Raw genomic sequence first — 21,514 nt, forward strand, 5'->3', positions numbered from 1 at the left:
GCGCGCCCCTGCACCAGAAGCAGGATGGAGAATTCATCCTTCCAAACCATAAGGTGAGCTTAAACCGGGGGTTTTGGAGGAAGTCAGAGAAGAACAAGGGGGGAAAGGGGGGAGCAAGCACACTATTGAGCAGACAGTTAATCCCCTTTCTCATCTGCAAAAGGATATTCCTACGGGCCAGACAAGCAAGATTTGGGGGTCCTGTTCAATCGGTGGTCCGAATTCTGCGCATCACGCTTGAAGAGGCCAGAGCAACCCAGACCAGCGCCTCCGTGGGAGCCAGGTGAGCGCTACACCACCTCAGGTTTATCAAACAAAGGTACTACGAGAAGGGTGATAAAGCAGACACTGCTGGCCGCGAGGCTCAGTAAGCAAAGAGCAGAAAGGGCGGTAAACAAAATAAATTCCCCAGCTGGAGCCATCCTAACTGACCCAAAAGCCCGCTTTGCCCAATTCTATGAACAGTTATACACCTCTGACTGCAACCCATCTGCCAAGAACTGGGCAAACTTTATGGCCAAGATTTCCTTTCCCCCCCAATACAGTCCACAGACTGCGAGAAGCTCAACGCCCCTATAACGGCGGAGGAGATGGATGATGCCATTTCAAATTTAAAAGCTGGCTCGGCCCCGGGCCAAGACTGCTTCACCGCAGCTTTCTATAAGAGACTAAAAGGCACCCCATTTTTAACCGTACTATTTAACCACATTATATCCACAGGCCAAGCCCCACCTTCATTCACTAAAGCTAGAATTGTGATCCCAAAGGAGGGTAAAGATAAACTAGAGTGTGGCTCGTATAGGCCCATCTCGCTACTAAACATGGACACCAAAATATATGCCAGCATCTTGGCCAACAGATTAAGCAGGGTCCTCCTACTCTTAATCCATAGCGACCAGGTGGAATATGTGCATGGTAGACAAGGCTCAGATAATGTTTGCAAAACAGTCAACATAATGGGAACAGTAGACCTGTATGATGCCGACCCAACCATCTCGGTCGACGCAGAAAAAGCATTTGACTGAGTGGAGTGGCGCTTTATGAATCAGATCCTTGTAAAGGCAGGCCTCGGACCTGGTTGGATTGAAGGGGCACAAACGCTATACAATAACACAAATGCAAGAGTAGTGGTTAATGGAATAGCATCCCCCCCATTTACTTTAACTAGAGGAACCAGGCAGGGCTGCCACCTCTCGCCACTGGTCTTCGTCCTGGTGATGGAACCCCTAGACCAGATTATCCGAAATGAAAAACTCAATAACTGGCCTTTGGAAATTCGGCAAAGAATATAAACTAGCCCTTTTTGCAGACGATGTGCTAGTTTATTTAACTCGGCCCTCTCAGTCCATCCCAGTGCTTCAGACCAGAATGGAAGAATATGGCACACTCTCTGGGCTCCGTATCAACTGGAGTAAGACAGTAGCCTTACCCTTGATGAATGGAGACGTACATCCGGATTCAAAGCCGGCAAACTTGGGACTAAAGGTAGGGCATACCAATTTTTAATATTTGGGCATTTATTTTCAAATCTATTTTATTGGCATTTGTTATTTGTTACAAACATAGGAAAATTACCATTACTGCCATCAAACAATAAATCACATAGCGTCTCAGATTATTAACATTTACAACTTAACATAGAAACTTTAACTATCTCCAAACGTTTGTTTCTTGAGAGGCCGGTGCCGAGTGGGGGCACAGGGGGGGATTGGGACTTTCAGGGGGGGACTTCGCTTGGCAGGGTTCGCATGAGGTTGTGATTGGGCTGCCTCAAGGACTCCAGTTCTATCCATGGGACATCCTACTGTGGGTTTGTGGTGGTTCATGGGGGCTTATCGTCGGAGGGGTAGAACAAGGGGTCTGTGAGTCCCTTCCAGGCGTCTAAAGTCATACTCGAGGCATCTGTGGATCTAGCCACACTCCTCCCAGGCTCTCGTTTCTGCCTGCACCCATCGTTTCAGTTCTCTGTGCCAGATTTTCTGTTGTGGTCCCGATGGTTTCTTCCAGGACATTGCAATTGTCCTCTTAGCCAGAATACACATAATGTCCATTAGTCTAACTAGGTGCTTTAGCTTTGCTGGTCTGGGGTATGTGCCGAGTAGGCACTCCGCAGGAGTCCATTTGTATCTGGTCAGCCCCAGATTTTCACTTGTCTGCTGTATTAAAGACCACAGGGATTGTGTCCTGGCACACCGCCAGAATGCGTGGAGCAGGTCCGCATTGTCCATTTCGCACCAGGTGCATTTGGAGCTCTGAGTTTTATGGAGTCTGGCCAGCCTGGATGGGGTTAGGTATGTCCGATGCAGAAGGTTCAATTGTATTTGTCTAAACCTATGATTTCTGGATACTGTTTTAGGAAATGTCAGAGCCCTTTCCCATTCCCCGTCTGTTAATTCTCGGCCTATGTCAGCTTCCCATCTGGATTTGAGTCCAGCACTGCGTGGGTTGGGAGTGTCATTTAGGTGGCTATAGATCTGAGACACTGGTCTCCCTCCCTCTCCCAGCTCATACAGTAGCGTAATCAGGGGGTTTGTGTCTGGTTCCTCTGGCCATGTCGACCATCTGGCACGTGTCGTGGATCTTAATTTTTGATACCACAGAAACTGGCCTGTGTGGACCTCATTTTGTTCTTGAAACGTTTCAAATTCTTTGAACTCCCCCTCCGTGTATAAGTCCCCCCATGAGTATATCCCTTTCTGTTCCCAGAGTCTGAGTTGTAGTAGGTCCGCGGGGGATTTGCATAGGTCCGAGACAAGCGGGATGTTCGGGGAGTATTGGTGTTTGACATGGGCGAGGGATTCAGTCCTACGCCAGATTTTGCGTCCAAGGGTGACCATTAGGGGGGCATTTCTTATCAGGTGGGTGGGTGCCCAGGGAAGTTCTTTCATGTACAACAGGGAGACCAGTGGCTGCAGGAGAGGCGTCTCCGATGTGGCATCGTCTGCTAGCCATTTGGTGACAAAGCTAAGCTGCGTGGCCAGATAGTATTTTTCAAAGTTTGGGAGTTGGATTCCCCCCTGAGTATACGGTAATGACAACGTGGTAAGCGCTATCTTACGTCTTCCCTTCCCCCACAAGAAGTATCTAAGCATACTTTCCAGTAGGCGAAAGAAGGGCGCTTTGATGTAAAAGTGTACGTTCTGAAATCCATACAAGAATCTAGGAAGGACAATCATTTTAGTTATGGAGGCCCTGCCCATCATGGATAGGGGGAGTTCCGCCCAGAAAGCCATAGATTTCCTCAAGATCGGGAGAGCAGCCTTAGTGTTGCGCTCGTGCATTTGTTCGGGGGAATGCATTATGTGTATGCCTAAGTATTTGAACGAGGTGTGTTCCCACCGTATTCCCACCGAAGGAAGCTCCGATGCTTCCTTTCCCTTAAGGTTTGCCAGGGGGAAGAGACAGGATTTAGCTCTGCTAAATTTTATTCCGGAAACCTTCGCGAAATTGTCTAGGACATCTAGCATCGTGGGCACATTGTAGTATGGGTCCCTAACAAATAATAGAACATCATCCGCATAGAGAGAGATAATGTGGTCAGTGTCTCCCAGCCGGATCCCAGCATCAAAAAATTGCTTTCGAAAGTAGATAGCAATGGGTTCCAGGCCTAGTACGTAGAGCATGGGAGAGAGGGGACAACCCTGTCTGGTTCCTCTGCATATGTTCCAGACCTCCGATACATGCTTCCCAGTTTTTACTCTGGCTCTAGGTTTCGTGTATAATATCTTGATCCACCTAATGAACCTCGGGCCGAAGCCGAACCCCTCCAGAACCGCCAATAGCCACTCCCAAAAGATCGAATCGAACGCCTTAATGGCGTCCAGGGACAGTAGTGCATATGCTTCTGTGCAAGCTTCAGTTTGGGCGATGACATGCTGCACTCTGCGCAAGTTCATGGTTGTGTTTCGGGCTGGTATAAAGCCGCATTGGTCTTCGTGTACTACTTCCCCTATAACTCTAGCCAGTCTATTTGCTAACACCGTTGTCAGGATTTTCGCGTCGTAGTTAAGCATTGCTATCGGACGGTACAAGTCACACCTGTCAGAGGGTTTATTAGGTTTAATAATCGGGATCAGGAGGGTCTCTCTCATGCTATCAGGTAATATCCCTGTCTCGTGTGCTTCTTGAAAGACCTCGTGTAGCAGGGGCGTTAGAGTGGGCTCATACGCCTTATAAAACTCCGTGGGCAGACCATCGCTCCCAGGTCTTGCAAGTGGCTAGCGATCTAATGGCTTCTGTGATATCCTCAGTTGTGATGTCTACATCTAGGGCCTCTGATTGCTCTGGGGGCATCCTGGGGAGTCCTATCTCTTCAAGGGTGTCCATGATTTTTTCTAGGGGGATCTGGTCACTATGAGAGTAAAGGCGTTCATAGAAGCCCTTAAAGGTATCGTTTATGGCTTGCTGTGTCTGTGCTAGCCCCCCTTCTTCAGTTTGTACCCCGGTGATAGTGTGCCTGGGGTGTTCTTTCTTGCAGAGCCAGGCTAGCATTCTGCCTGGTTTGTCCGCCTCCGTGTGTATTCTATTAGTTTTGGTGGCATAATCAAATTTGGCGAGCCTATTCCATGCTAAGGTAGAGTTAGTTCTAAGTACTTTGAGGTTGTCTTCCCTTTGTTCTGTGGCAACCGGGGTTGCTTCCAATTGTTCTATTTGTTGCTCCCAATGGGTCAGCTCGCCCCCGAGTTGTCTCTTAATGCCCCCTGCCTTTGCTATTATTTCCCCTCTCGTCACTACTTTTAGGGCGTCCCACATCGTGCTTAAGCGGTCTACGCTTCCGGTGTTTCTTTCTATGAAGGATTCTATGAATTCGTGCAGGTCTTCCCTAAATGTTGGGTCTCCCAGGGCGTCTATCGGCATTCTCCACATTGGAATAGGAGGTCTGGGGCCAGTGTGATTCCAACCCACCAGGAGTGGCGAGTGGTCGGAAATGGTTCTGCCCAGATATTGGGCTTCTTCTATTTGCGGCATATGTTCGTTGCTTATGAAAACGTAGTCCAGTCTGGTGTGGAGACCGTGCGGAGCGGAGAAATATGAGTACCCTCGAGCGTCAGGGTGACACTCTCTCCAGGTATCTGCCAAGTGTAACCTATCGACTAATAGGGAGAGAGCTGTTGTAGCCGCTGAGGGCCCTTTTGGGTGCGGGAGGGACCTATCGAGTATCGGGTCGTGGACACAGTTGAAGTCTCCCCCCCAAAAAAGGATTTCATGCCGATATGGCGCAATCTTAGCGTACATGGAGTTTAGGTGCGATGGGATGTTGGTGTTGGGGAGGTAAGAGTTCACTATGCAAATATCTGTTTGTTCTAGTCTGCCCCATAGTATTACAAACCTTCCCTCTGGGTCTGACTCGGTCTTAGTTATCTGGAAAGGGAGTTGTGGGTGAATCCAAGTGTATACCTCTCTTGCATACCTAGAGTACGAAGTTCCAACCCCCTGGCCTCCCCAGTGTTCACTTAGCCTCGCTAGGGATTCAGCCGTGCAGTGTGTCTCTTGCAATAACGCTATCTGTACTCTCTTTCTGTTCAAATAGGACTTGACTCTATTCCGGCGTAGGTATGAACCCAGACCCCTCACATTCCAGGTCAATATCTTTATATTTGTTTTAGCCGCCATGATATGGTAATTGAGTAACACTCACAGTTGTCCGACCCCTGTTGGCCTCGTTTGTCCTTCTGTCCTGTCTTGGTCTTCTCCCCACCTGTCCTCTCGTTCCGGGCCCAGATCTTTCGCTGGTTGGAGATTTTCGAACTTGTGTAGATCCCATTGTGTGGAATGGGAAAAACTAAACAAAACTTTCCAAACTGACCCTAGCAGCTGCTTTTAACTTGCAGCGCTCAGGGGCTCCTGAGCCTTCCAGGCCACTCCTGGCCTTCCGGATCAGGTTGTGTGTGAGCAAACTGCTTACACCTTTTCTGGTGGGGTGGGTTGTTTGTCCGCCGCTTGTATGCTCCTCCGATCTCGCGTCCGATGTTGCGAGACTTGTAGTAGGACCTTCATAATGGTTCGTTCGTCTACGGTTCGTGTTCATTTCCTTTTGTTTTCTGCGGGGATTGCCCATTGCTTGCGTTCACCGGGGGTAGGTGGTCATCCCCGGTCTGAGTTCAATGGTTCTTCCTTGTCGTCCGCCAGGTTGTTATGCTCAAGCCACATGTTAGCTGCGGCTGGGGTCTCTAGGAACGTCGCTTTCCCTTTATATAGAATCTTGAGACGTGATGGGTATAAGAGCATATATTTCAAGTTGAGCTTCCTCAACCGGGCTTTTATTGGAATGTAAGAGTTTCTGGCTCGTTGTACTGCAGGGGTGTAGTCCGGGTATATAACTATTATGGAGCCATTTCTTTTTATCTCCCCGCCTTCTCTAGAGAACCGCAGTATGGTTTCGCCGTCTCTGAAATTTTAAATCTTTGCTATGATTGGACGTGGATGAGATCCAGGTGGGGGACGTTTCTGGAGAGACCTGTGGGCCCTTTCGACGGAGAATCCCTGGGAGAGGTTTGCCACCCCTATTTCTTGCTGTAGGAGCGTTTCAATGAAGGTCGTTGGGTCTGGGCCTTCTAGATCTTCAGGAACCCCCAGTATGCGAATGTTATTGCGGCGCGCCCGACCTTCTGCGTCCTCAGAGCGGGCCTCTAGCCTTGCTACCTTTTGCTCCAGATCTCTGACCGTCATCTTTAGATCTCGGGTGTTCTCAACATTTTCCTGCAGGGCAGCCTCAGTCTCCGTGACTCTTTCCGTTAGGTTGCGGGCGTCCTGCCGCATGAGCTGCATATCTGACTTCACCTCTTCAAGCCGTCCCTCGAGTGATGTGCGGAGGGCAGCTATTGCTTGGAGGACTTGCGTGTGTTTGAGGTCCTCCTCTTGTTGAGGCGGGTCTTCAGGGAATTCTCGATCTTGTTGTGATGACTGCCGTTGGGGTCTGACTGTCGTAAAGGAGTCCATCGTGACTAGTTTCGGCTTGGTCCTGGGGGGAGACATCTCCTGGTTTGAGGTCTATAAGTGCAACCCCCTGCAGAGTGCAGATCTGTCGACGACCCCTGTATCAAGAATTTTGTGTGGGCTACGAGGGAGCTATGGTCCCAGGGATCCCACCCTAGTTTTTCGGTTGTTTCCGGCAGCTGGTGTCTCCACGATTAGGTTTCAAAATCTTGACCAGTGGCTGTGGGCTCAGGTTGTATGGAGAGCCTTGTTCTGGGAGTCGCTGTGGTGCCAACAGGTGCCGGGCTGCGCCTCCGATGAGCTGCCGGCAGGCAGGTGTCGTCCCACCACCTGTGGGTCGGGCTCCCAGGGGCTCCCAGTCACTGTAGTAGTCGCCCTTCTCCCCCTCGGGCCTTAGTGCCGTGAGTGGGTTCCTTCCGCTGGGGACTGCCTCCCACGGGTCTTCCCGCGTATCAGGCAGCCTCTAGGGCGACCGTGGCCCCACAGGTCTAGGCCAGTCCTCCTCGCAGGAGTCAGTGATGGGCCCCAGGGCCGGCCGAGCTTTGCTCCCTCAGGCTGCTGGGAGACCGTATGAGGCGATTTCAGGTGGTCCCGTTAGGGAGCGTAGTGAGGGGGGACCCGGCCCCACATTTTGCGTTAGTGAGGGGTCCGCCGCCTTCTGTTGTGTTCCCCGTAATTCGCTCAAGTGCGGGCTGTGAGCGTGGACAGTCTCACCTGCCAAGTGTTCCCTGTTCCAGCGTCCGCGGCGGACACAACCTCCTCCTGGCCGCGCCCATGCAGCAATTCCTCCGACTTCCGCGGCAGTCACCGGCGCCGGCCTCCCCCTGTCGAGTATCCACCGGCGGGGCAGGGAACAGGCTCTTCCGCAGCGGCCACCCCAGCTGCAGCGGTCCGCAGGATGGCCCAGGGGGCCGAGGCTGGCTTCGTCCTACTCCGCGGCGGGCGCCGCCATCTTGGAGTCCCAGGGGGCTCGGCTTTGAGCTTCCCGTTTTCCATCGTCCGCACTCCAATTCCGCCCAATATTGTTGCCGGGTGTTGGCAATCGGTTCCCCCACAATATTCTGGCCTCAGCTCGTGTCGTAGACCTTAATTCAGCGAAAGTAGAGCATTAGTTTCAGGATCACGGACGGAGCTCCGTGGAGGTCTGTCTTTACGGCATGCGTGCTGGCCACGCCCCAATATTTGGGCATAACCATAACAAAACAACTAAATGATCTGTACCAGGCAAACTACAAACCGGTTTGGTCACACATTCGACTGGACACAGAACTGGGCAAAACTAGGTCTTTCCTGGGCCGGTAGGTTCACTGCAATAAAAATAAATGCCCTCCCGCGTCTTCTTTTTCTGTTCCAATCCCTTCCAACAATTCTGCCATACACATTCCTAACAGAAGTCAAAAGCATATTGCTCGCATTCTTATGGGAAAGAACAAAGCTGTGCATAGCATATACCACACTAATCCTCCCCAAGCAAAGGGCGGCCTAGCATACACTGACTTTCAGGAATACTTCAGAGCTGCACAGCTTCGAGTACTTCCGGACCACTTTCGAGAAGCTAAACACAAACAGTGGGTGCATCTAGAAAACTGGCTTTTTGCCCCGGTGACCTTAGGGGAGTGGCTCTGGGCATCCCAAAAAGCTATCAGACACAAAGCACTGAACACCCTGTCCTGGCAGTGTTATGGTCGATCTTGAAAAAAGGAAATCGGAATTTGTTGGGTGTAACTTCCTGTCCATCGCCCCTCAGCTGCATCTGGGCTCCGCCTATCAGAGACCTTCTCATAGACCCAATTCGCTTCCAGCCACAGTATGAACAGGGGCTGGTTAGGGCGGGCCAAATGTGGAGGGAGAGAATCTTCCTAACAAGAGAAGAATTAGAGGAAGTGCAGCAGGGTCTCAAAATTAAACTGCTCCCCTGTTTGCAACTGAAAGGGGTCCTCACAGACCCAAGGTGGAAAACACAACTGCAGCGTCCCCTTAGCCCCTTTCGAAAACATATTGAACACATCAGAGACCAAAGGCCTGATCGCAAGAATGTACTGAGCCCTACTTGAAAGGGGTCACCTGCCCACCCCCCGCACTAAAAGTCTATGGGAGAAAACATGATGGGAGAACAATGGGAGGCAATATATCGAGCAGTCTGGAAATCGTCAATAGTGGTCCAATACAAAATCCACAACTGCAGAATCCTCACTCAATGGCACCTCCCGTCCCACTGCTAGCCAAAATGTATGCAGGTACCAACCCTTATTGGTGGAGAGGTTGCACAGAAATCAGCACATACTGGCATCAGTGGTGGGATTGCCCTAAGGCGCAGACTTCTTGAAAGGAGATCCTGGGCTGGATTCTCGAAAATAGAAGGTATCAATAGGGATCTCACCACACTCCTGGTCCCGTTCGGCGTGGAAAAGGTACAGGAGAACTATCAGATCCTCCCCCACATGCCCAGAAACCTGCTTTTAGCAGCTCAGGTCTGTATAACCATTAAATGGAAGGGAGGCCCTCTGCCCACTAAGAAAGAATGGCTGTGCAAAGCCAAATATATTTATGAAATGGAGAGCCTCACGGCAGCACTTAGGGAAACGCACACACATATTGACATGCAATGGCTCCCCTTCCTAGAGTACTGGGAAACAAACCGCGCCATCACTGAAACCCCTCCCACAAGCACACCTCAATGACATTAAACATTGACATCCGCCTGCAGAGATGAATGACCCCGCAGTGAGCATTACTACTAAGAGACCCCAGCCAATGTGTACAATCTTGCAGCCCAACAATGCAGCTAAAAGCCGAAAAGCATGCCGTATGTCAGCGACCCAATACCAGCCTGTCACTGTGGGGAAAAAAAGTCCCAACTCCTAATCGGGTGACAGAAGCCTCGAAAAGGAGGGGTGGGGGGAGGGGAGGCTCCCACTTTATCTTACTTCTCTAACTTTCTAACCCTTTTTCTTTCTATTCTGGTTGAACTATAAAATGTTAATACTGTTATGATCTGGGTTCTTTGACTGCCGCCTCCCACTATAAGGGAGAATTATGATGTATCGTATGTTAATCCACAGAATCCAATACAAATAAATGTATTAAGTGTTCAAGAACTCAACGGAGTAATGGACAGCGTCATCACTTTGAACCACCGAGTTTACAGATTTGTACTCCATCTGGACTCCTCCGAAATAATGAATAAGTATCTTATTGATTAGGGCAGCCATGTACTTCTTTGGCGTTAAAATGGCACGCTCACATAACCATTCTGTAGATTTCTTCATTCTATTTATTTTATGTCAGGGTATATTTTGGATGCGAGGTCTGCTAGGGAATTGACGTCTGTGCCTCGGTCGGAAGGGATGACAATTTCGCTCTGAAATACGGAATACTCTACGTTAACAATTTTAAGGTGCAGTTCAGAGAACTGACCTGCAGACACATTATTTCGCAAATGAACCCTTATGTTCTTCTCGAGGGACATTTGTTATATAACTGGCCAAAAATTGCACAATTTGATGCATACCTTTACTTCATCAGCTCGTGTTCCTCTAGGCACTACAGACAGTCTGCCAAAAGTCCCCAGCTAGTAGCACGGTGACACCTCCCATCACCCCATTGTTTCCCCTGATGTCTTTAAGGGTTCTGCTTAAGGCCTCAAAACATCCCTTATGCGCCATAGTCCTTTCGTCCCAAACAAATCCCAGAGCACTTGGGCAATGTTACTTTGTTTTGAAATGCTGCACAGGGGAGTTTGTGCGTGTATTAGGATAAGAGGCCGCTTAAAGGCAGCGTGAGCCGTTTTACCAGCCTTCAACAACGTTGCAGCAATGCCAGATGATGCGACAGCTAAGGCTATCCCACCATTATGACTCAACTGTCAGAGGAGGAGAAAAATTATTATTTTTTTTTTAAAAAAAGTGTATTCATTTTGTTAGTGATATCCATATCTTGAGAGCTACTGACGTTAGGAGCAAGAAATTTGGCACTTAAACTTACTTTATAATGATTATTTAAAATATAAATATTTACTTCTCTAACATTTTCGGTTTGGGAGATATGGGTATCCTTCAAAACAAATTCACCCCCTTTTCCACCTCCCTTAACTGGATTCCGGAAAAGGGTAAGACACACGTTTCTCTATTTTTGAAGAAGAATCTAAATACCAATTTTCAGGTCTGTAACATCTTTGGTTTTTGAGATACAGGTATCCTCATAAAAAATGCACCTCCCCTTTTCACTCCCTTAAGGACGGAATTTCCAGAAATCCTACCTTATCGGGTGCATATGTCATGAAAACAATGTACCTTCCAAATTTCACGTTCTCATGTTAAACAGTTTGAGCTGGGCATTGATGAGTCTGTCGATATATAGATTGGGACTGCACCATTATTTTTACCCTCTGCAACCTTACCCATGGTTGGTGCCATGAGACCTATACAATTCCTTTGCTATATGGGTAGGCTTCTACTGTGTACCGTCCCTCTTTCACTTTGAGAAAGTAGTTCTGGCTTTGTGAAATTTATTACAGGAGAACTTCTCTTTCCCTTTCTCTTGCTTTTTGTATTTTGGTTCTTTTCTACATTCTTCTCTTGGGTGTCTACTAAGGTGAGCTCTACCTAGAGACTTGTATGTGGCTCACACTGTCTCCAAAGCAGAGTTACCTTCCATCTTCATTAGGAAGTAAAGCGAGTCTCTGTGGAAAAGCTGGTCTAGCAGGATCATCTTTAAGGAGTGGCATTATTGTCCTTTCTACAATGTAATACTTTCCCCCAGCTTTGATCAATCAGGAGCTCATTGCTGCGGTTGCCCAATGGGCGTTTATTTCACACAGGATATTGGTTAATCCTGTGAATGATCGAGTGCCTAGCAACTCCAAAAATAACTAAAAAGTAAAACCAAGATAATTTTTCCAATAATGGACTGAATACGGTTGCCATTCTAGTGGTCTAATTTTGTGGAGTGACCTACTTCTTATAAGGGTGCAAGAATAGGCATTTTTCCTTTGTGTGACATCACATTTCAATATCGCCGATTTCTCTGATTTTCTCTAACATGGACCTGCTTAAGTGAGAATTCAACTGACCATTTTACAATGTACAAAGTCATGTTGTGTGTGAGAATGTAAACCATCATCAACAACTTCACTTTATTTCAGCTGGCAGCCAAAAAGCATCAAACACTTTACAATAAATATCCACATCACAAAAGAATAGGTCCTTAGTAAACTGCATGTTATGTATCATCAAAATTCCATTTCATAATATAATGTACAGAGGTTCCCTAGACAAAAACAACTATTAGCACTCAGAGCGGAAGAGCCAACCAACCAGGAAGGCGTGAAGGCTGCTCCCTCACCATGCCATCTTACCCTCATCCTCCTCTCCCTCCGGTCCGTTTCCTTCCCCCTCTACACCCTTAACCCACTTACCTAATTGCTTTTGGCAGCGGCTGCACCGCCGCTCCAGCCTCATGGGATGCCATTGAAATGGAAGAGGGCCACCGTATGGCGACCCGCCTTCCAGCTCCATGGCGTCCATCATAGGTAAGCAGTTTGTTGGAATAAACGCTGCACCACGAGGCGTCACAATCATTAAAAAATATACATCACATCAGTACCCAGGGTTTCTGGATTCAAAACCTGGGGTGCTAATGGCACGAATACCCGTTCATGTAACGGGGTCCATCGTTAAGTCCTTCGTGCTATAACTTGAGCCCTGGGCCGTTCCCACCCGATCCAGCCCACACGATCAAGTATTATTCCTATACCGTATATTTGTGCGCTCTGAGGCCCTCGGGCATGCATCGCTATATAAAAAATAAAATAAATACTAATCTAGGTTGTGCTTTGAGTAAAATCCAAACAGTTGGATAGAGTAAATGCAACTAACACTATTAGTTAATATAGAATGTAATTTAAAACCATAATAGAGTGGCAAAACCTAACTCTTATATTACTAACCTCTGCAATCTATTACCCGGCTAACTTTAGACATCTTGTTCTCGTGCTCCAAGCATAATACAGGAAAAGTACTGCAAAGGCGATGTCTGGGAAGATGTTACTCTTGCATAAAACCACTGCTCTATACAAGTTCCTTATTCCATGATTTAATACGCTGGACATAGGAACAAGAATTGTTGGAGACTCTAAACAATTAGAACAAAGGGGACATTTATCAGAGAACGCTGTGTTCCAGCGTGAAATAGTGCATGCAATAGGTAAAGTACCTAATCTCAGTTTCAAGAGGATAAGCCGCACACATGTTTCTTAGCAATCATTAAGTAGTTTTCCATAAATACTGCTTTTTTGATAGGCATATATGAGAACCCTTTTGCTAAAAGAAGACTCTTAGCCACACTGCTCTTTAAGACATACTCCTTAAATGCAGTCTTATCTTGATCTTTACTAGCTGTGGAAACAGAAATCGGATAAGACCATTAAAGTCCAAACACCTCATCCATCCCCCAACATGCTTAAACCATGGAAGGTTCCTACCACCCTAACTGGATAAAACATCCAATGTAGCATCTTTGCACATTAAAAGGGAGGGGTTTAATCAAAGACGTATCCAGTGATGTAATGGCTTGAGGGCAATTCTATCTCTACCCAATATGTAGATTTTAAAGACAGGAACTAATTTTATATTCCCATGCTTAACTGAGAATCAAATTACCGCTCAACTCCTTTTTTCGAGGGTTAGCTTAGATGTATTTATATGCTGATCCCACATATGCAATTGACGGATTCTAATCCCTAGATAATTAAAGCGATTAACTTCTTCCATTTCAGAGTCCCCTATCAAAGTCTTCATCACCATCCTACAGGCCATCCTTTTCCCATACCGCAGGATTTTTGTTTGGTCAGTTTTTATGGCAGAGTGTTTACAAAAGCATTTTTTAATTTGTCAAGCACCATTGGTGTTCTTGAAATTAAGACCATTTAATCTGCAAACATTAAAATACCTTTTTTTTTCATCTCCCAAAATCTGAACATCACTAGTAGAAACAGTCAACATACTGATCATTTCAAATCAAAAAAACAAAGAGTGGGGGACACAATACATCACTGTCTTAGCCCCCTTTCTACCAGAAAGGGTTATGTAAGCTCTCCCCCAGTACTCTACCCGACCATAGCCATAGAGTATGTATAAAAGTCCATAATGGCATTGAACACACCGGATGCCATCTTTTTTGACAATAGGTCATTCCAAAGTGTTGCCCTTGAGATACTATCAAAGGCAGCCTTCAGATCAATAAACATGTACAGGTCCCCACCACCCCCCTTTTCAGGGAGATATATTTATCCAATATTAGCGATAACCTGAATATTTGTTGAATGGTGGAAACTTCCTTCACAAAGTTAGCTTGAAGATGGTTCAGTAGCCCCCACCACCTCCCGCCCCCTCGACTCGGAAATCCAATCATCAACCCTAGTTAACAGTTCTCCAAAGATTTTACCTATATAATCTAGTAAGGAAATCAGGCAATTGTTACTTGGGTTGTCTCATCCACCTTTTTATAAATTGGCTATATCTGCCCTTTTCCAAGATTCTAGGACTCTGCCAATACTTACAATAGTGTTCATGAGCAGGACAAGGTACGGCACACTAAGGAATATACATTTCTATTATAATTTTGTCATGAATCGGCCCAAAAAATAACATGTCTAACAAATAGCTGTGCCATGATTTTAAACAGTCACATTCTGCTGTGTTTTCATAATGAAGCAAGAAACACTGATAAATCACCTTGCATGCTAGTTTTTGGCAGAGCATGAAGCAATGCTTGGGCAAAATGATTTGTATGCAAATACAAGACAGGAATGAACTTTGTTCATAGTTTTTCTACCCCCAATTCTTTTTGTATAGAAAATATAGTAATTTTAAATATCCATTGCTCTTCTGGCTTTACATCAGCATCCTTTTAAGTAACATGGATTTAAAACGTGTTCTTTATCATGTAATTGAAATGGTTTAATAATGGTTTGTGTATTTTACCTTGCTGAAATGGAAAGCTTTCAAGGCCAGTAGCTCTGAATGCACATACATGAATATGCATTTCGCTTTGTTTTAATAAACCCTGTCAGAGACAAAGGCAGGTTGCAGGCATATGTGGTTTACCATGGATTGAGGGTTTGTCAAATCACAGGTATATTTAGCCAGTTACCGACACCAGTGTTTGTCATTATTCAGGGGAGGGCAGCGTGGATTCCAACTGGTAGGGTATATGGACCAGGGAACAGAGCCCAACAGCAGGGAAATAGTTTTGACTGCTTCTGATGCCCTAGCACATGTCCATCTGTTATGACCCAAGTCTTGCAGCGCTTGACCGAGTGTCTGCGTCAATAAATTACATTGTACCTCTTGGGTCCAATTACATGGCTGAGGACACATGATCATTTGACAATCTGCCCTTTTTGTGAATTTCTAAGCTGGTCCTGACATAAACTGACACTTCTGCATCAGAAACACAGATGCTCAGCGGGAGAGCAGTCACTGCCCCACCACCCTGCAGCAGCTAATGGAAAGTCACCCTTAGCGGGATCTTCATGGAGAATCTCTCTATGAGCCTGCCAAACCACACCATCCTGCCCGTTGGTTAATTAGGTGTGTGCACACCCATGTGAGTAAGGAGAGATGCACACGTTTGCATAAAGCGTTTTACAGAGAACAAGCCGTCTATATAATCACTTACCATTGGCAGTGGAAAGGCTTGCTAGTGTTTGCATGATGAAAAAATGAGGGAGCACTCCAGGCTGGAACTTTGTCAGAATCTCCTCCATGACATTATTTATGAAACGCCGCCCAACAGCAACAAGGACACAGCTTGCTGCATTTTGCCAATCGTAGATTATATCCTGAAACAGAAAAAACCCACAAATGACCACAAATAATGCAAAATGATGTGGAAAGTGTATAGTCCGTACTAGATTTTATACAGGTAAATACAATTGACAATTTAGAAATTATAAGTTCCTATGCAGAACTATTTACTACCTTGATCAAAATTATACATTGCAATGATCTGGGACCAACAGAACAGTTGGGCCAACCAGAATTTAATCAACAACACCTTTATCAAACAACTGGTTGGGTGAAAGCCTCTGCAGATAGGAGAAAGTGCTACAAACAAAACAGGATGGCTTATGCTTGAGCAGTGAACAGGTGGGATTAAAACAAAGGGGTAGGGGCTTACTAATTTTTCATCTACTGTAAGTGGTCTCTTAAGTGTCCATTCCATCACGGTTTAGCCAGCAGCAACCCTAGATTCAAAAATCTGAATTTTACTTCAGACATTTTAGCAACAAAGCCTACCACACAGACTTGAGGCAACATATAAATAAAGCTACTCGCCGTAGTGACTAACGTACGCCTAGTCCATAGTCACCCTTCCTCCATACGTATGGGACATTCCTTTCCTTCGGGACGGGACCGGAGCATTTTTTTTAATACCATTAAAAAATATTGGCCTTTCATTTTTAAACGTGGCCTGCACATGTGGCGTTATCTGCGCCTTTCTAAGCCTCACCCAGCGGGTCGTCCTTCAGTCCTTTTCTATCAGCAAGGTCGGAAGACTTATTAGCAATATGAGCGAACATTTTAGAGGGGAAGGCGGGCGGGTGTATGGAGGAAAGATTACTATAGACTGGGAGTACGTTAGTCACTACGGTGAGTAGCTTTATTGTACTCCTACGTCCCGTCCCCTTTCCTCCATACTTGTGGGGGATAAGTAAGTGCCTGACTGCACTAAGCACCCGCTCGTGAACTGAGGTTGAAGCAATAGTGTTTACAAAACGCTGAGGGAGAGGCCAAGTGACTACCTCAGCAAAGGTTTCCCCAAGGAACCTATTTTTGAAAAGCTACTGCAGCAGCTTTTCCCTGCACCAGGTGTGCATCGATGCCCTTGGGGCTTGAAGTCCCTGAACTGTGCAAGCTTCTGAAATGCAGGCGGTTATCCAGCAGGAAATTGAGGCCTGCGATCCTTTGGCATTGACAAAAAGATTAGGAGTTTCTGAAGTCTTTAATTCTTTCTCAATAGAACTTGAGAGCTCTACCAACTCCAAGATTTTATAGGACCTGTTCGGCGTCTGACACCAGGTTTGGAATAAACACTGGAAATCGACTGGTTTATATCAAATTCAGACACAATTTTTGGTAGAAAGGAAGGGTGAAGACCACCTTGTCCTTATGGAAAGCCAGAAACAGTTCTTCAATAGAGCAAGCCTGTTGCGCCCCTATTCTTCAGGCTGACATAATGGCGATCAGAAAGGCCACCTTCCAGGTGAGCATGTTCAACTCCACCATTGGCATGGGCTCAAAGGGTGCGTTACAAAGTGTGCTGAGCACCATGTTAAGGGCCCATTTAGAATGAGGCGGAAACAGGTAAAGATGAATAGCAAAATGCTGCTTTACCACCGGATCGTGAGGCTAAACGAACAAGAGTGTGTTAAGGTAAGCACCAACAGCGGACAAGTAGGTTCGACCGGAGTATATATGAAGGCCCGTAACTACAAGGTCCGATATGCAGAAAGGACAGAATCTATTGAGGCCGGACGATCAAGCTGTTTTTCAAGGTACTGAAACCGAGCCCCATTTTACAGGGGAGACACCCCTGAAATACAGGGGACCCATAATCACCACAAACCAGAGTAAATGCACCCCTCTAGGGAATCAAAAGTCATGAGGCTGTCTTGCAGGTGATGACAAGATTTTAATCTTTACAGATCATGAGGAATGGGGGAAATGGCAGAGGACTGCCATTTGAGACCAGCATTCTGTCGTCGTCGTTGGCTCACAATTCCTGAAGACTCCTCCTGGGCCGGCAGCTTAAATACTCTTCAGTTAGTCACTGGATACCCGCAGAGCCCCTCCAAACTTATCCCTCTTGCCATACAAGGGATGTTGCAGAGGCTCCAGTGTTGCATGGTCATGTTCCCTACTTAACATTAATGCTGTATTAGCAGGAATACTTTTGTCACTCCTGTATAGCATAATTTACTATGTTATAAACATTCATACATAAACACATCTTCCCACCATTCTCTTAGCACTTAACTCAAACTTATATTTGATCTAGTCCAGCAATTCCTACAAAAAACCTGTTTTCCCATAATATTCTGTGTGCCTTGAATCTTTTTTAACCCCATTGGCCTGTGATTGACAGGACCAGTTGGGTCAACCACGTTCTCTGTTCAAGCTTTAGGCTCAGTGATGCAACACCGCACACAAGCTCTGCTATCTATTCTTAGTGCAAGCACATTCCTCTTTGGCAGAGAGCCTGCTTTTTACCATGTGTTTTGAACAAAGCTATTTTACAATGTACAACAGTTTTACAAATTAATTCAACTAATACTTGGGATTGAAATATAAGATGCAAATAACTATCTTTATTTAGTGACTGGCCACGCCTCTGTGAGATTATTTTTGCATGAAAGAAGCTTTCCCAGTGCTATAGTGGTTAGAATTCTTGACTAATTGTAAAGTGCTTGGAACAGTTTGGAAACGTAGGGAAGTTCTAGGCTCCTTCCCAACATTCCCCCCTTTCGTTACTTCTACAGTAACAAACTCATCCCCACCCCACATATGTACAACCCCAGAAATATTAGTTTGATTTTCTCTCTTTATTGTATGGCAAAGTGTTTTAGATCCACCAATTGATACCATCATCTTTGCACTATTAGGGACTATAGGCACACATCATCGGAGACCCAACTGGCACGCGCAGAAGAAAACCAAGAAGAACATTACCACAGGAACCAGTATTTTTACTGCTGCCCCCAGCCGTGACAGGGCCCAATCAAAGGCAAGCGATAGCCAATCTGTGTTCTAAATTCCACCATCTTCCTTCATTTGAACACCTAGATTATGCACCGCCTTGATGACGTGGGTTAGTGACCCATTCTCAGCACCCTCCGGGGGTAGAAAAGTGCAGCAGCTGCTTGTACCCCAGGAGCCAAAAAAGATTCAAAAGAAAGTCTCTGCTGAGCTAAAAAGTCAATACTCGTCAGGTATTCCTCTGAGAAGTGCGGAACAGTCTTTTGAGGCATTTTGAGCTTTTCTTTCTTCCCCGCCGTTGAAATCGTCCTTTTTCTGGCAGCATACCAAATTCTTGTGTGATCTACAAGCTTCTTTCTGTTTCTTTTAGGTGCGAGAGTGGCTGTTGGCACCTCTACATGCATTTCTTCTCCCTTCAGGTGTCCTTCCAGGATTACTAGTAGCACTGAGTGCAGGGTGGCCAGTGAACACTTGCCCCTCCAAGATGATAGGAGTTGCAAGTAGGCTTGGTGGCCACAAACCCAGTAGTAATCCATCACTGCTGCTGTACCTTTTGTCATACCAGAGATCACAAGAGTGTGGTTGCACTGTATGTTTCCGCAGCCAGGATCTGTTCCTTCATTGCTAAAACAAAGTTCAAAAGGTTTGGCCCTATCTATTCGCACTGGTTTCTTCATTGTTGCAATCCGTGTCAGCCTTGTGATGTATTGGGACCATACTGCGCACAAATAGTCTCTATTTGGGATATTGCTTCTTCGCTGTACTCGATCAGCCCATCTGCCAGGCACACCACTGTGGTGCCCTACCATTTGCCATTGTCATTTGAGTAACCTCCCAAGGAGAAATATGGTCCTAGTAGATGCTGGCAGTATTTTGTGTTGCCATTGCATAACGCTGGGTATAGATCAATGCTTCTCAACTGCACACTATGTGCCTGGAATGTGCCCTTTATCCCTTATAGTGCAAGATGTACCGAGCATTGTGCCTCTATAATTGGGACTGGATGTGGACCTAAAAACCTTAGGCGACCAGGATGTGTGCGGGATAAATGCTCACATATAGCATCTTTCATTGATTTGGTTCCTGCAATGCGCACATCAGAGTACTAGCTATTCAATGTTTCTACATTCTGGACATCAGAAATAGTGTCCAAGCCCAACACGTTATGTAAATCATACGTCATTCAAACTTCTCGTTTCATTCGTCTAAGAAAACTTGTAGGGGTGGCAGGCAAAAAGTGAGACATTTTGTATTTCCCTTTTTTAAAGACATATTAGCATTTTTTCCAACTGTCCACCCCCCCCCCCCCCCCTTATATGGCCACCCCATATAACAAACATCCCTTTATCTATTCCAACAACCACAACAAGTGTCATACAAAACATATTACTACTACATTTCTAGACTAAATAACATCTTTATTATTATCCCTACTTTACAGAGGTCGGTCAGCCATCTTTGCTTATTCCTGGAGAGGATAAAAAAGTTTAAGAAAGAGAAAGAGAAAAAGAAAGAGAAAGAAAGTAAATAAGAGAAAGGGAGAGAGAGGGAGAGGCAGGGAGACAGAGGCAGGGAGACAGAGAGGCAGGGAGACAGAGAGGCAGGGAGACAGAGAGGCAGGGAGACAGAGAGGCAGGGAGACAGAGAGGCAGGGAGACAGAGAGGCAGGGAGAGAGAGAGGCAGTGAGAGAGAGGCAGCGAGAGAGGCAGCGAGAGAGAGAGGCAGCGAGAGAGAGAGGCAGCGAGAGAGAGAGAGGCAGAGAGAGAGAGAGAGGCAGAGAGAGAGAGAGAGGCAGAGAGAGATGCAGAGAGATGCAGAGAGAGAGAGAAAGAGGTAGAGAGACACAGAAAGAGACCCTTTTCCCACCCAAAAACAGAAAACAACAAACAAAAATAACATAAAAAATGGACAAAAAGAATTAAAAAATTCTAAAAAGAAAGAAAAAAGCAGGTGCGTGCCACTGCACACCCCCTGGCATGGATCCTCAAAAGTGTCTCTTTTGGCTGTGCCCTTACTAAATTTTACCTGGTCTGGGGTGCTCTTAGGACATGCACCCAATATCGAACACCTTCATATGGACGGTGAGAGGAGTACAAAACACCACCTCATATGGACCTTTATACCTGGGGCTGATCAGTTCCCCAGATAATAATGGTCCAGTATAGGCAATTCTGTGTATGAAACCATGGTCTCGCTTTCTACAGGGGTGGTCACTATTTCTGCCCCCCCCCCCTTTACCGTGTTCCACTACCGCCCCTGTATGCTTCCGCCCCGTCCCTCAGTCAATTATTTATGACCATCACCATATAATATGTCTCCTTCTGTCAATGCATGACCACTCATCAGAGTGAGAAAATAAATAAAACTCCTGTAAATAAACCGGAGTTGCTAAAACAGGGGCCATGCAAATAGCTTAAGTCCTCAAATTGTCTAGTCATTTTGTCAGTCCCTTAAAATGTACTTTTAAGTCATCTGTCCTTCCCTGAAACTTTGTGACGGTGGCCTTGTGTAGACTGCATATTCTAGGATCCATGCCCTACAAAAATTACATAAGCCCAAAAAACTGCTATATTTCCTTCACAGTACTGGGCCTAGGGGCGGTGCGTACTGCCGCCGCCCTATGTGATAATTTTCTCTCCCCATTACAAAAATGAGTTGTCCCAAGTATAGTCCCTCCTGTTGGCAGTATTGTAGCTTCTTTGTATCCGCCTTGTACCCTTTGTGAGCCAGCAATTACAATGATGCAACAATCCCTCCTGCACTGATGTTCATTTTCACTACATACCAGCCGATCATCCAAATACTGGATGATTGTGCT

General features: G+C 46.2%; 1 protein-coding gene across 2 annotated transcripts in view; it reads right to left on the minus strand.

Moving 5' to 3' along the window:
* The window catches only part of MROH1 (maestro heat like repeat family member 1), a 2,813,132-nt gene that overhangs the window by 2,520,255 nt on the left and 271,363 nt on the right, over positions 1 to 21,514 (minus strand). For both annotated transcript variants that reach the window (XM_069621886.1, XM_069621885.1), the window contains exon 5: positions 15,616 to 15,778. In XM_069621886.1, coding sequence (XP_069477987.1) covers positions 15,616 to 15,778 — 163 coding nt within the window. The remainder of the gene's footprint in view (positions 1 to 15,615; positions 15,779 to 21,514) is intronic.

The sequence above is a fragment of the Ambystoma mexicanum genome, chromosome 5q (genome assembly GCF_040938575.1).
Source record: "Ambystoma mexicanum isolate Mex_15411 chromosome 5q, UKY_AmexF1_1, whole genome shotgun sequence".
NCBI classification, from domain to species: Eukaryota; Metazoa; Chordata; class Amphibia; order Caudata; family Ambystomatidae; genus Ambystoma; species Ambystoma mexicanum.